Consider the following 13,470-nt stretch of genomic DNA (forward strand, 5'->3'; position numbering starts at 1 on the left):
GCTCTATGGCTGGTCACTTCACCACAGCAAATGAATGGCCACAGACACACACCTTTCCAATGCTGAGGGCATCACTGAGGTTAAACTTCTGATCCAAATGCAGGGCACTGTAGAGAGATCCATTACTGCAGTTACTGTAAACAAATGAGAAAATGTTTCATTAGACACTTTTACGAAAGAGTTTCTTCAACTGAATCCATATTTAGACAAACAGAGGGAGAGCAGGCCATTACAGAATCACAGTGAGAAAAAAATTGTTTTTAGGAGATTCTAAAACAGGTTTCTGTTGGTAGAAGGGAGCAAGATTAACTGGATCTGCCAGGAAGAATAAGATAAACTTCCAGGTGTGCAGAGCTTGTAGAGACTTACCCACGAAGACTAGTAGCTGTAATTGCTGCCAAAGGGGCTTCTACAAAGTACTGACTAAAGTGTCTGAATTGAGTAATTTTAAGAATGAGAGATTTCAGTTTTTAGTTTTAAATTACGTTTTTTGCAAATCATTCTTAAGACATATTTTCGCTTTATCATTATGAGCCAGTCATCAGTCCCAGCATGCTTCAAGTCGACCACGATCATACCAGTGCCGAAGAAGTCATCAGTGACATGCCTGAATGACTACCGACCAGTTGCACTCACGCCAATCATAATGAAGTGCTTCAAAAGGTTAGTCATGTCACACATAAAGACTAATCTCTGCTGTATTCGAACGGCTGTCCGTATGGTGTGAAGACAACAATCTATCTCTCAACGTCGACAAGACATAAGAGATAATCGTGGACTTCAGAAAATCACGTCCTGCCCACATCCCACTCAGCATCAATGGTTTAGATGTGGAGACTGTTAGGAGTACCAAGTTCTTCTGTGTGCACATAACTTACGTGAACACATAACACATCACTAATCAAGAAAGCCCAGCAGACACTACACTTCCTGAGGTGGCTGAAGCGAGCAAGTCTTCCCCCTTCCATTCTCACCATGTTCTACAGAGGCACCATTGAGAGTGTTCTGACCAGCTGTATCACTGTCTGGTATGGCAACTGCAACATATCTGACCGCAAGCGCCTGCAAAGGATAGTGAAGACAGCAGAGAACATTATTGGGATGCCTCTCCCTTCACTACAGGACATATCTTACAAACGCAGTGTCCACAAGGCCTGCAGCATTGTGAAGAACCCCTTACACCCCTCACATGGACTTTTCACACTTCTGCCATCCAAGAGAAGATACTGCAGCATCAAAGCTAGGTCTGCCAGGCTGCAGGAGAGTTTTTACCCCCAAGCTGTTAGACTCCTTAACACCAGGCTGCCCCCTGGGATCTTCCACACGGCCTCAACCACCGCTAAAAACAGAACTTTTAAACATGTGAGCCACTGTCCTGCAAAGACGAGTGTGCAGGTAGAAAAGAACTGAAAATCTCCTACTGACCTTTAAGTATTTTGACACTCTTGTTATCCTTCTGCTGTGAAACATTCTGACCTGTCATTGTTTACACGTCTTAAACAACAATTATCATACACTGATAATTTCTGTATTATCTATATCTATTATTTATTATTTATTTATTATATTACATATCTTACACATCGATATTGCTGGTTCTTCTTTGTCTTGTCTTTGCACAATGTCTTGTCTTGTTTGTGTTTTAATTTTAATTTAAATTTTAATTCTATTTTTCAATTATTATTTGCACGTCATGTTGTTACACTGAGGACCCTTAGCTTCGCAATTTCGTCTATCTGTATACTTGTATATGGTTGAGATGACAATAAAGTTCACTTTGACTTTGACTTTTGACTTTGAGTTATTGAGTGTGGATTGATGGAAAAAAATGGTGAATGTATCCATTTAAAATGGAATCTACAACACAATACAGAGTGTAAGAAGTCAACAGACTGAATACAAATTCAGAAATCACTGTATAATGTAAGGTTGCATTAATAGTCCATAAATCCAAGGGATGTGCAAAAATGGGTAACTAGGCTCTCAAAATGTATGCATCAAATGTATACCCAAAATATTTTTATGGATTTACTTAACTGTTTTATGTCAACAATTTTCAAAAAACTGAACTATGTGAATTTTAAGTAAAGGTGTTCAGTATTGTCTCCATAAATGACTGCCAACACAATGTGGTCAGGTTAGATCAAATACACTTCCTTATGTTCAAGAAATTACAGTAAAAATCTCAACATTGTTTTATTTTACTGCATTTAAAGCATAAACTAAATGGACTTACATAAAAGACACATCACAGCATTTTGTGTTTAATTAACTCTAAATAGCAATACTAATGAATTACATCTTATGAAATAAATATTCAAACTATATCAACAGTGTTACGTTTATTAAGTGTGTAGTTATTCAAAAGGTAATCAATTTATATTTCAGTTGACTCCATTTTTCCTGCAGTCTTAACATTAACTAAATTGCTGTTTTGGAAAGAAAGAAAAAAATGCTTTTCTCATGTAAGGTGGGAGACATGTATCAAAAAAAGTCTCATAAATCAGCTTCTTCGACCCCATAAAACCCACAAAATTTGAAAAAAAAAACAGTTTACTAAGTCTTTAACTACCCGGGTTCGCTTCCCGGGTCCTCCCTGCGTGGAGTTTGCATGTTCTCCCCGTGTCTGCGTGGGTTTCCTCCTGGCGCTCCGGTTTCCTCCCACAATCTAAAGACATGCAGGTTAGGTGGATTGGTGATTCTAAATTGGCCCTAGTGTGTGCTTGGTGTGTGGGTGTGTTTGTGTGTGTCCTGGGTTGGCACCCTGCCCAGGATTGGTTCCTACCTTGTGCCCTGTGTTGGCTGGGATTGGCTCCAGCAGACCCCCGTGACCCTGTGTTCGGATTCAGCGGGTTGGAAAATGGATGGATGGATGGAAGTCTTTAACTTTCTTTCCAAGTATACAAAGGAGTGAGAATCCATCAGAATGTGATGTCAACAAAAGGGGCGGTTCTTTATGCAAAATATCCCACTTTATGCAAATATGGGACAGTCATGCATTTAAAACTTGACTATTTTAAATTAAATCAACTTAATTTAACTGTGTATAGGGAAAGTGGGATTACCATGTTTTGAGGATGTAGAAAAGTATCAATTCTGAGTAAGATTAACATAATATTAGTGAGTAATGACAATTATTTCTGTTGAAAAAATATAATCTGATTGTGTTGTTTCAACGTAAATAAATTGTGTTAGTGTTACAGCTAACAGATTTAAGTCAATGTCACTAGAAAAAGGTACATAATACCAGTTTTAAGTTAAAGTAACTTAAATTAGGTGCTTAAAGTGAACATCCCCAATAGTTCATTTTTTGAGTTTTCTGAGAGCTGGAGAGATCAAATCTGAAGCCATGTCCGATTTCCTTTTTTTTTCAGGCAGTCACTGCAATGGTATCCCATAAATTAAAAGATTCTGATGCTTACTTTTGGATGAAAAGCATACTCAGTCCTCAGTGAAAGATGTTTTAATGACATTCAACAGATTTGATAAATACCACACTTGAATTTTTAAATCACTGGTGTGGAAATATTATTGATTAAGACTCTGAAATCATATTTCAGAAAAACACAACATTTTCTACTGTTCTGAATGTTAAGATGTATGCTTTTGTTTCAGAATCAGATAACTGCCACATTACTTTTAATACAAAAAATTATAAATACTTTTAATAATAATAATTCTTTACATTTATATACCGCTTTTCTCACTACTCAAAGCGCTCTCCACACAGGGAGTACCCGGGAATCAAACCCACAATCTCCCAGCAGCGCTACAACTGCGCCACATCCAACATGACCACGTGAGGTTTCATTATAGGCGGAAAGCTTCATTACCTTTAACTGAGTTATTTACTGTATTTACTGTCTATCATCATAATCTGCTGGCACTGGCCTACTGCTCCCCGTGTTTACTTCATTATGTGTGCGCTCTGTCATCAGCCGTTAAGGTTTAAAAGAGGCAGGGACTGAGTTTGGTGAGCTGTCAGTTTTTGTGAAATGTTGTTTAGGACAGAAACACAAGCCTTAAATTCTGAAATTATGTTTTGAAAGGCTCCCTATGCATAAACTACAGTATACAGTAAATTATGCTCCCATCAACTGTATAATGAAATACATACAGTATATAGTGAACTGCTCACACAGTATAAATCTGACATACCCTGCATATGCATACATTTAATAGCAAAATTAAATTTGGCTGTGATATGCTTAAAAATACTTAATTTGCCAGGTATTTTGAATTTGTATGTAATGTGCTATAGGTGTTTCTTGAGAAATGTCTCAGAACAGATTGTTAAGTATTGCTAAGAATAATTTACCGTTTGTCCTAAACACTGTCTCATAAACACCAGACTACATGGAAATTGATGGGGTTAGTTTAATAATAAGATCAGTCATTAAAAATCTTAATGTGATTTAATGATGCTGGGGTACCAGACATTCCAGTCCCTGACATCTTAGCTTGGAATCCCATTCTTCTCTTTTTCATTTATTTACAACTACGGTCTTGTCTCAAAACTTGCCATACTTCCCTAATGTCTGCAATTGCCTCCACAATTTTCATAACTCCAGAAGGGGTTTAGTAAGAATTCACCTACATAAAATAAATGTCAGACACTTTATTTATTTTTTTTGTCCCAACAAATGATTTTTATTTGACACACACACAGATCCTGCACTCTCTCTCCTCTACCTCAAGACCTGAGGCATCTCCATATCTTCGTCTGTGCAACTTTTACCGAGTCTCTCTGTTCGGCAGTGGGACTTTCCCTTAATACCTCCATGTTCTTGGAAAACTATTTTTAGTAGTATTTTATTTTTGTCTAAGAACCCCAATCTTCAAAATATTCAATTTAGAATTGTTGCACGCATTTTGCTATGGGTCTGCCCACTGATCCCTATTGTTCCTGCTGTCAGGCGGACATTCCAGGTGCTTTTGTGCCTATCTTTTGGGAGTCTTGGCATTGTGATTGTCTATTACTAAATTTCACTAAACAGTTTTTCGCATTAATATCCCTTCCCTTCCTCAGATTTTTCTCTTACTGGACCTCTTGTCTGTGTCCCTCACAGCAGAGACTGTTTTGTCTAAGCACATAAGAAATTTGACAAACGAGAGGAGACCATTCAGTCCATCAAGACAGTTTGTTTAGCTAATAGCTAAGCTGTCCCAATATCTGAACCAGACCTACAAGTCTTGGGTAGTTTGTTCAAGTTTCCCACAATTCTGTGCATAAAGCAGTGCTTCCTAGCTTCATCTTAAATGCACTTCTCCTTATATCCACTTGTGTTCTCGAGTTCACCCTTAAGCTGGATCTACTTTATCAATGTCTTTAAGGATTTTAAATACCTGGATTTGGTCCCCAAATGGAGTAGCTGTTTCTCTGCAGCTCTTTAAATAATTTGCTAGTGCTACAATGGTAACTGCCCCCAATTTACAGGCAATCAGCTCTACCTGGCCGCTTGACCACAAACAAAGAGCCTTTGATGTGCCCCTGAATTGACTTTCTACTGACCTTAATTAAGCAGCAGTACTTGTAAAAATACAAACTAAAACTCAACTATTAACAACTGAAAACAAATTCAAACAATCCTGACCCAACTTACTCTGTCTTGCTACTTCCCTGCGTACTTTCTTTCAAACTTAATTCATCTGGCATGCTTGAGAGGCCGCAAGTACCTATTCTACCTTTAAATTAAAGGTACTGTAAGTACAATAACCACAAAGGATAGCCATTTAGAATTCTTCAGGTGCTTATTGCTTTCTGTTTCATTCTGAGATGTTTGTGTTGACACCCCAGGAAGTGCATGACGCAGCCATATTCACGGCATCAGCCTTATACAGACATTGGTAATACTTCAGTTTAGGTGCAGCAAAAAAGCATCAATTACACATTTCCTCTTATGTAATCAGAACTTAGCAAATGTCCTCAAAACACAGAGCATCAGTAGATACAGCAGGTTATTCATCTCTGTGCAGTGCGGCACATTGACATGATGGTTAAATCACTTGCTAATTATGTAATATTAAAAGAAATGTGTTTCCTCAGACCACTCCAAAGTGACATTTTGTTAGTAGGTCACATTGCTGAGTTGAATAAACACTTTATTGATGCTTTGTAAGTGTTATGAAGACTGCAGTGTGCGGCCGGGGCCCTTGCTGGATATGACGCCTCCACGCTGAGAGGACTGAGGGAGCAAGCACGGTCAGAGCATTACCTCCCCTGGGACGCTAGATGGCAGCCCCTTTGGGTTGCAGCAGTGCCTTGGACTCCAACAAGGCTTCATGGGAGTTGGAATTTGGTCCAGCCCTATTGGGATCAGCAAGGGTGCTGCAGCAGGATCAACTGAGCCCTTTTGGGCAGTTCTTCCGCCACACCCAGAGATGCATCATCAAGCACCTGGAGCACTTCCAGGTGCAGTATAAAAGGAGCCAGCAGACACTACTCCCACGCCTGTCTATGTCGGGGTGAGGCAGCAATGCCAGCCTGGTGGTCCACAAGACCCAAAGAAGTGTTTATTAAGAACTTCATACTTAAGAGTAAATGAGTAGATGTCTTTTTGCATTACCTGAATTAAAGTGTTACCCAGACATTCAGAACAAGACCCCTAAATATTATGAACTTTTAAATAGACTATGCACACACTTTTAAAATCAATTTACTCCTGTACCTTTATGTATTATGATTTTGATTGGTGTCACAGATGATACATGAGGACCGGTGTCCCAGATGGACTTGGGTCGAGATCCTTACCTGGCCAGGACACCAATAGCATGGAAGGACAGGGGAGACCATTATATTCAGAGTATTGTCTCCCTCCCATAGGCAATGTGACAGCATCCCTAGCCTTGTACACCTGCAGGGAATGTTGGGAATTGTAGTCCGGTAGTGAAATCCTCCTGAGGTCGGAGGCTGCCACTAGGGAGTGCTGCAGGGAGTTAAACTCCCTATTCTTTAGGACTTCTGTATGAGCCAGAAGTACTTCCAATGGCTGAATCCCTGGCATCGGAAGTACTCCCGTGTCTTCAATAAAAGATACCGCACTGCCTTGTCTTTGGGAATGGAGACGGGCAACACTCGCCTCGTAGGAGTAGCAGTGCGGAGAAGAGAGAGTAGATCAGAAACACCATGTATAATTGTTATACTGAGATATTCTTGTAATAAACCCTGTTTGTTTTGAACTCAGGACTTGTTTTGTTTGGTCATGCTTGAGTTTTGGGGCTCTGTGGCACCTCCTATCGTTCACATTGGCTACAGGTGAGGCACTGTGATGGGTCATGTTGCAGGAATGAGATGAGAACAATAGATTACTATTTACAGTCAACCTACTTCTGTAAATAGTTATTTACACGTTGAACCATACCAGACCAAATTAGTCACCAAAGAAACTTTGTGAAGGAGGTTTTAAGCTGTTTTGTATTTAGATTTTTAGGCATACTCTTATACTGTTTAAGAATTTATTGATAATCTGTAAACACCTTTTCATGGGTTTGGAAAGAAATCTTTTTGCTAAAATGTCAAGTCAAGTTGGGGAGCATGCACTGGTATAGCACGTTGCCGCACCCACTACACGGTGAAACAACTCGGGATTCCGGTTTGCAACTCCCCAGGTAGACACGCGGTCCAGTCCCGCCCTCCAGAAATGACCCTCTATCTGCTGCAGCCAGGTGTTACATGGGCGACCCCTTGGCCTGGTCCAGCCACTTGGGTCCCCAACAATGAGAATCTTACAACCTGGATCACCCTTGGGGAAATGCACCACATGGCCATAGTGCCGTAACTGACAATGCAGGTAATGTGCCTCATTAGGGACTCCATGAGCATCCTCTCATTCAACACAAAGTCAAACCTACGGTACCCAAAGATTTTCTGGAGAGACACAGTACCAAAGGAGTCCAGTCTTCGTCTCAGGTCACTGGATAACGTCCATGTCTCGCAACCATATAGCAAGACAAATTGCTAAAATGTCCTACCATTTTATTCCATTAACCAAGTGACGTCCTACTAAACTTATTATATGGACCCACATGACTTTGATACCCTGTGATCCTAAATTAACAGATGAAGGGAAATTTCAGCTCCTCATTGACTGGGATAACGGAGATGCCCCATGCAGTAGAACAGACCTAATCCCTGGGCATCTTATAATTGTAACCAGCTGGACCAGTTAGTGAGAGACAGAGACTCATATTCAATTGTTGTACCAATAGAATTTCTACTTCATTCCAACGAGTGCCAGCAATTCACAGTTCATTTCCATGCTAATATTAAAGCACAGTTCAATGCTATGACACAATTAAAAAGGCAAAAATCTAAACCAAGTGACTATTTCCAATATTTTTAAGGACTCCGAAAAGAAACAGTGAAGAAAAAGAAAACCAAGCAGTCTTCATTTTCTTTAAATATGCTCATTTCAGAAAGGTTACTCAACAAATGAGGAGATAAACACTCGAAAATCAAAAAGTAAAAACACACACAGCTGAATTCCCAGATACCTTCATTTACTCCAATTATTTGGAGGTCTCTCTATATACCAAAGCACAATATTCTTCACTGCTCCACTGTCCAAAGATGGTCAAAAGATGACCTCTTGTGGTTGCACTTCTATTTCAAACGCAATGCAGGTTTTGCCTGGCCAATCCTAGCTTACATTTTATAATATCGGCCAAATGGCGAAGACATCCAGATGCCTACCACACATTGCACTCTAAGCAGGTGAATGCTCTCTGTATCTTTGCCTCCACACTTACACATACAGTATGTGTGCATGCCAGCGTGTGCATTACCAGGTTCTCTCTCACTCTCGAGTAGGCACTTTTACTATCTTTAACTTGTTACTAATAATAATAACCTTCTATCTCTACATACTGTAGAGCTTCTTATAGCAGTAGATGACTGGCAAGACATCAGTCCTTTAAACCTTCAAGGTGCATAGGCCTCTGAGCAAAACGTACATCCTCAAGGAGACTGCATGCTGAAGCCATTCCCACACCATTACAATGTGCACTTACTTTGCGATGTCACTGAGCTGGAAACTGATGTTCAGGGTGATGGAAAGGTTCACACTCTGAGGCAGGTTTCCTGGATTATCTATAAACTAAGGAAAAGGGAGAGCTGATTAGTTAAATGTGACAGTGTTCTTGAATAGCAATCAGTACAGCCATCTAAACATATCTGATGCCTTTTTGTACTTCGAGAGTGTTATTGCAGGTCTTTCTCATTGACAAAACAAACTGGGGAATTCATTTCTTAACTGGTTTTTCAATGGCACATCTCAGGTCGCCAAAACACCTAATTCAATGGCAGCAGGAATCTGTAGCCTCTCCTAAAAGCCTTGGGTGCAAGGCAGGGAGCAGCCCTCAACAGGGCACCAGTCTACAAACTGGGCACACTGATACAGAGCCAGTTTAGAGTCACCAGTCAGCCTATCCCGTCAACTGAGTGAACTGTCATTCAAATATCACTATGAAATTGTGTTTAGTAAATGCAAACCATTGCAAAAGTAGACATGTTCAATTTTATAGAAAGTTAATTATTCTGTTTATTAAAATGTATAAAATTGGAATGCAGGCTGCTCTGGTTTAAAGGTGGATTCCAGTAAGTGTCTACACTTCCCCATTTCAAGGATGCCCTTTACATGGAGCTCATACTGATTCTGCTATTATCATTTGAAGAATGAACATCATTAGGAAGCAACTGTGCCCATTCTGCTTGCTGGAGCGGAATTGACTGGTCATGTTCTGCATTCTTCATGACGGACTTCAGAAGATTCCTATTGTGCAGGCTCTGCAGTCTCAAGAATGGATTTAAAAAGCTGTATGGCTTCTGAAGGATTTTACATAAATAATCATGGTCCATGATGTACAGGCCCCAATCAGTGAGGTCGGTGTGTCATAATCGTGCTCTGCTCCAGGGATGATGGAGATGTCCTGACTGATTGAGGTTGCACATGCAAGTGCTTCATTGAGGTAGTGCCGCCTCACACCTTTTCCCCATTAGGAGAGGTAGTATAAGAGGAAACTACAAGGGATAGAGGTAGGACAGAGAAAGAAGAAGAACAGAGTGAGCAGAAACAGAGAACCATGAGAACAGCATCAGGTGGAGAGGCAAGACGAGCCAGTCAGCCAGTGTAGGGCAGTCAGTATGGTCATTAGCCCTGCAAAGGAGCAAAGTATCGGCGCTATAGGGGCGGTTCATTCCACTGATTTTTAGTAGTTTGTGGAGCGGGTGCAATTGAGGTGGAGTTCTACCCCAGGAATCTGAGGTATGACAAGAGAGTGTGAAGGATGACAGGAGGAAAACAGATCCTGGGCGGTCTGGCTGGAGACACTTGAGGTAGCTAAGACTGGGGTCGGGTGGTGAGCACCATGGCTGCTGGTGTCTCTGCTGGCTGAGCAAGCAATGGGTGAGTCAGGGAGACAAAGAGGGAGTCTAACAGAACACCAAGGGCCCCATGACTCTTGTTGGCTTTACTCTGATTTTAATTCTGGATTTTACCTCAAAGACTATCTGTTTTTGTATTATTTATTTATTTATGAAGATTGCACTGCAGTATTTGAACATAGTTTGTTTTTGATTGTTTTAATAAAAGCACATGAGCACTGTTACACCTACCCCTTGCTATGCAAGTGTCCTCATTTTTCTGGCTCATTTTTGGTTACGTTATCGGCAGGAAGTGGGAGCATGGAGGAGCCAAACGGCAATCCAAGCATTCCCATTTCAAAAGCAGATTCAAGTCCAGTTGACATCCCACTTAACTGTCACTTAACCCGACATGTCTGAGATGTGATAGGACAACTGGAGCAGCAAGGAAAAATGGGGAAAACATGCAAACTGTAAGTAAGGAATAACTGGGCACAGGATTCAAACCCAGGACACCAGATGCATAATGTGGCAGCGGCAACCACAGCACTGTCATGCTGCCCTTTTCTGTTATTAACAACTGAAATATTAGTAAGGCATTTTAGTCATGTTTCAAATAGCTACATACATGCACCTTTTGGCTCTTGTCATTTATGTAATGCTCAAACAACATTACACCTGGAATACTCCAATCTGCATGAGCAACAACATGGGGGAAATGTGCATAGCAATGATTAGATTTGGATATCCACATATTACAGATGTACTTTAGGAATTGTACTTATAAGTCAGAAAAAAATGACAACATTGATAGATATGATCACCTTTAATTAAATCTCTCTAAATAAAGTCTCAATGCAGTGTTTTTCTGTCTATCACCCCTTCCTGGTCCAATTGTTTTTCAAAATAAAATAACCAAAATCATATTTTTGATACTTTCTAGACCACTCTTCAAAATGTTTATGCTGGCAATCTTCAAAAGACAAAACAAAATTCAAATTCTTAAATCTCACCTTGAATAATTGCCCGTTCTTCCAGTTTTTGCAAAACAAAGTCTCAACGTTAGCACCAACCAGAAAAGTTACAAAAACCAACAAAATCAACAGCCAAGAAAAGATGAAGCTGAAGCCAACTCCCCTGTGAGAAAAGAGATCAAATGAAAAGCATTTCATGGTCAGAGAGAGTGCTCAAAGCCTAGGAACGTAATGTGTTCATGAAATTACCATCATGAAAGAAAAATATTACATAAACTAGGATACTTGAACCATGCCACCCACACCCTGATGTAACATGTGTATTTCAGATTCTCATCCTGAAGAACAAATCCATTCATCTGGAAAAATTAATGGAAAGTCCATCTTGTGAGATATTTAAATAAACAGTATTCACTAATTAGAGAAGAGATTGGCTGAAGTTTGGAATCAATAAATCAGGAACGAGGACTGTTAAATTGACTGGTGAATTTTCAAAATAAAGACAAGTGAAAACTCAAAGTCAAAAATTTGCAAAGTTGGAAACCTGAAATTTTGTTATATATTTTTTTTGAAAATGTGACTTTTCCTTTATTTTGTTTAAAGTCCAATTAAGTGGCAACACCAGCTTCCCATGTGTATATTAAATGACATGGGCACCTTTCCTGGGTTCAATGACAGAGCGTCTCAAATGAGCAGTGAGGTGCACAAAACAGAGTGGTGTCATTAACATAACTTCATAACAAAGCAGAAAAAAGAAAGCTGTGAAAAATTCCTGAAAATGCACCAAAGTAGCCTAAAATTGCAAACATAATATATATTCAGACAGCAATTACATTTTGCTTTAGCATCATACAACTTATCCAGGTGAGAATCAAAGCGGTAACATGCCCTGTTGAACAGACCAGACCAACCTATTGAGGATGACCCTAGCAAGAACCTTACTCAGCACCGAAAGCAGTGTTATTCCCTGTAGTTGACGCAATCCAGGCGATTGCCCTTCCTTTTCCAGATAGGGTTGACAAGTCCAGTTTTCCAGTCAGTTTGGATGATGCCAGTCTCCCAAATGGAAGCAAAGATTGGTTACAATGCCAGGAGGACAGCCTTACCACCAGCCTGGAGAAATTCACCCCGGATATCACAGATCCCTGCAGCCTTCCTTACCCTCAGTTAGTCCACCACCTGCACAATCACAGTTAGATTGGGTTGTTACCAGCTAATTGGAGGATCAGCCTTAAGAACCATGGACCCAGACATGTCTAATGTCCTAGGTGAAGGATCAGATTTAAACACTTGCCAAAGTAGCCAGTCAGCCTGCCAGCATCATCCATAAGGACCATTCCATCACCTGCTCTGACTGAGACTCTGTGAGGAACAGATTTGTATGTGAAGTAATGCTATGATTCCTCTGTAAGCAGAACATTTGTCACTAGATCATAGATGGTGTGTCACTCGCTCACAGATTTCTCTATCAAATGCCCCCTTATCTGCCCGCACAGCCCTCGCAACCATCCTTCTCAGTTCCTGGTACAGACCAGAGATGACATTAAGCTGTGTGCTGCAACTCCTCTCGATGATATCCAGGGTGCCCTGCAAGATGAAATACCTCCTTCTGGGAACACCAGCAACACCAACACAACCCTCAGCAGCCTTCAGGTTGATACTCCTCACACAAACTGCATGCAAACCCATTAGAAACAGCCTGATCTTCGAGTCTGACCAGGTCCAGCCTCATTCCCCTAGTAAGTGGTAGCCTACTGGACCAAAGCTGGATCTTCAGAGTAGCAATAACAAGCCTGTGGTCAGAATTCACAAAGTAGGCACTACTGTAGACCTGGCAGTTCTGCCCACAATGAAGTGATCGATCTCCTTCACCGCATCACCAGTACTGGAGTACCAAGTCCAACGACGGAACTAGGATCCAGTGATCCACAGCCCCTGACCTTTTGCAAAGTCAAGGAACATGGAGCCACTTTCAACACGGATGCCAGACCCATGGGGACTAACACAATCCTCATAGCCAGGCCTGTCAGTGCAAGTGGTCGCATTGAAGTCACCCATGACCAGAGGAGTGTCACTTCGTAGGCACCCATCAATCACTGAGCGCAGTTGTGAATAAAATGTCTCCCTCACTGAGAC

At 40.7% G+C, this 13,470-nt stretch overlaps 1 protein-coding gene across 1 annotated transcript in view; it reads right to left on the reverse strand.

The window, feature by feature from the left end:
• The window catches only part of LOC114649363 (prominin-2-like), a 123,633-nt gene that overhangs the window by 34,590 nt on the left and 75,573 nt on the right, over positions 1-13,470 (reverse strand). Inside the window, exons 13-15 of the mRNA XM_028798865.2 lie at positions 11,374-11,497; positions 9,010-9,095; positions 53-134 (exon numbers count right to left, since the gene is read on the reverse strand). Coding sequence (XP_028654698.2) covers positions 53-134; positions 9,010-9,095; positions 11,374-11,497 — 292 coding nt within the window. The remainder of the gene's footprint in view (positions 1-52; positions 135-9,009; positions 9,096-11,373; positions 11,498-13,470) is intronic.

Source organism: Erpetoichthys calabaricus, chromosome 1, assembly GCF_900747795.2.
Source record: "Erpetoichthys calabaricus chromosome 1, fErpCal1.3, whole genome shotgun sequence".
NCBI lineage: Eukaryota > Metazoa > Chordata > Cladistia > Polypteriformes > Polypteridae > Erpetoichthys > Erpetoichthys calabaricus.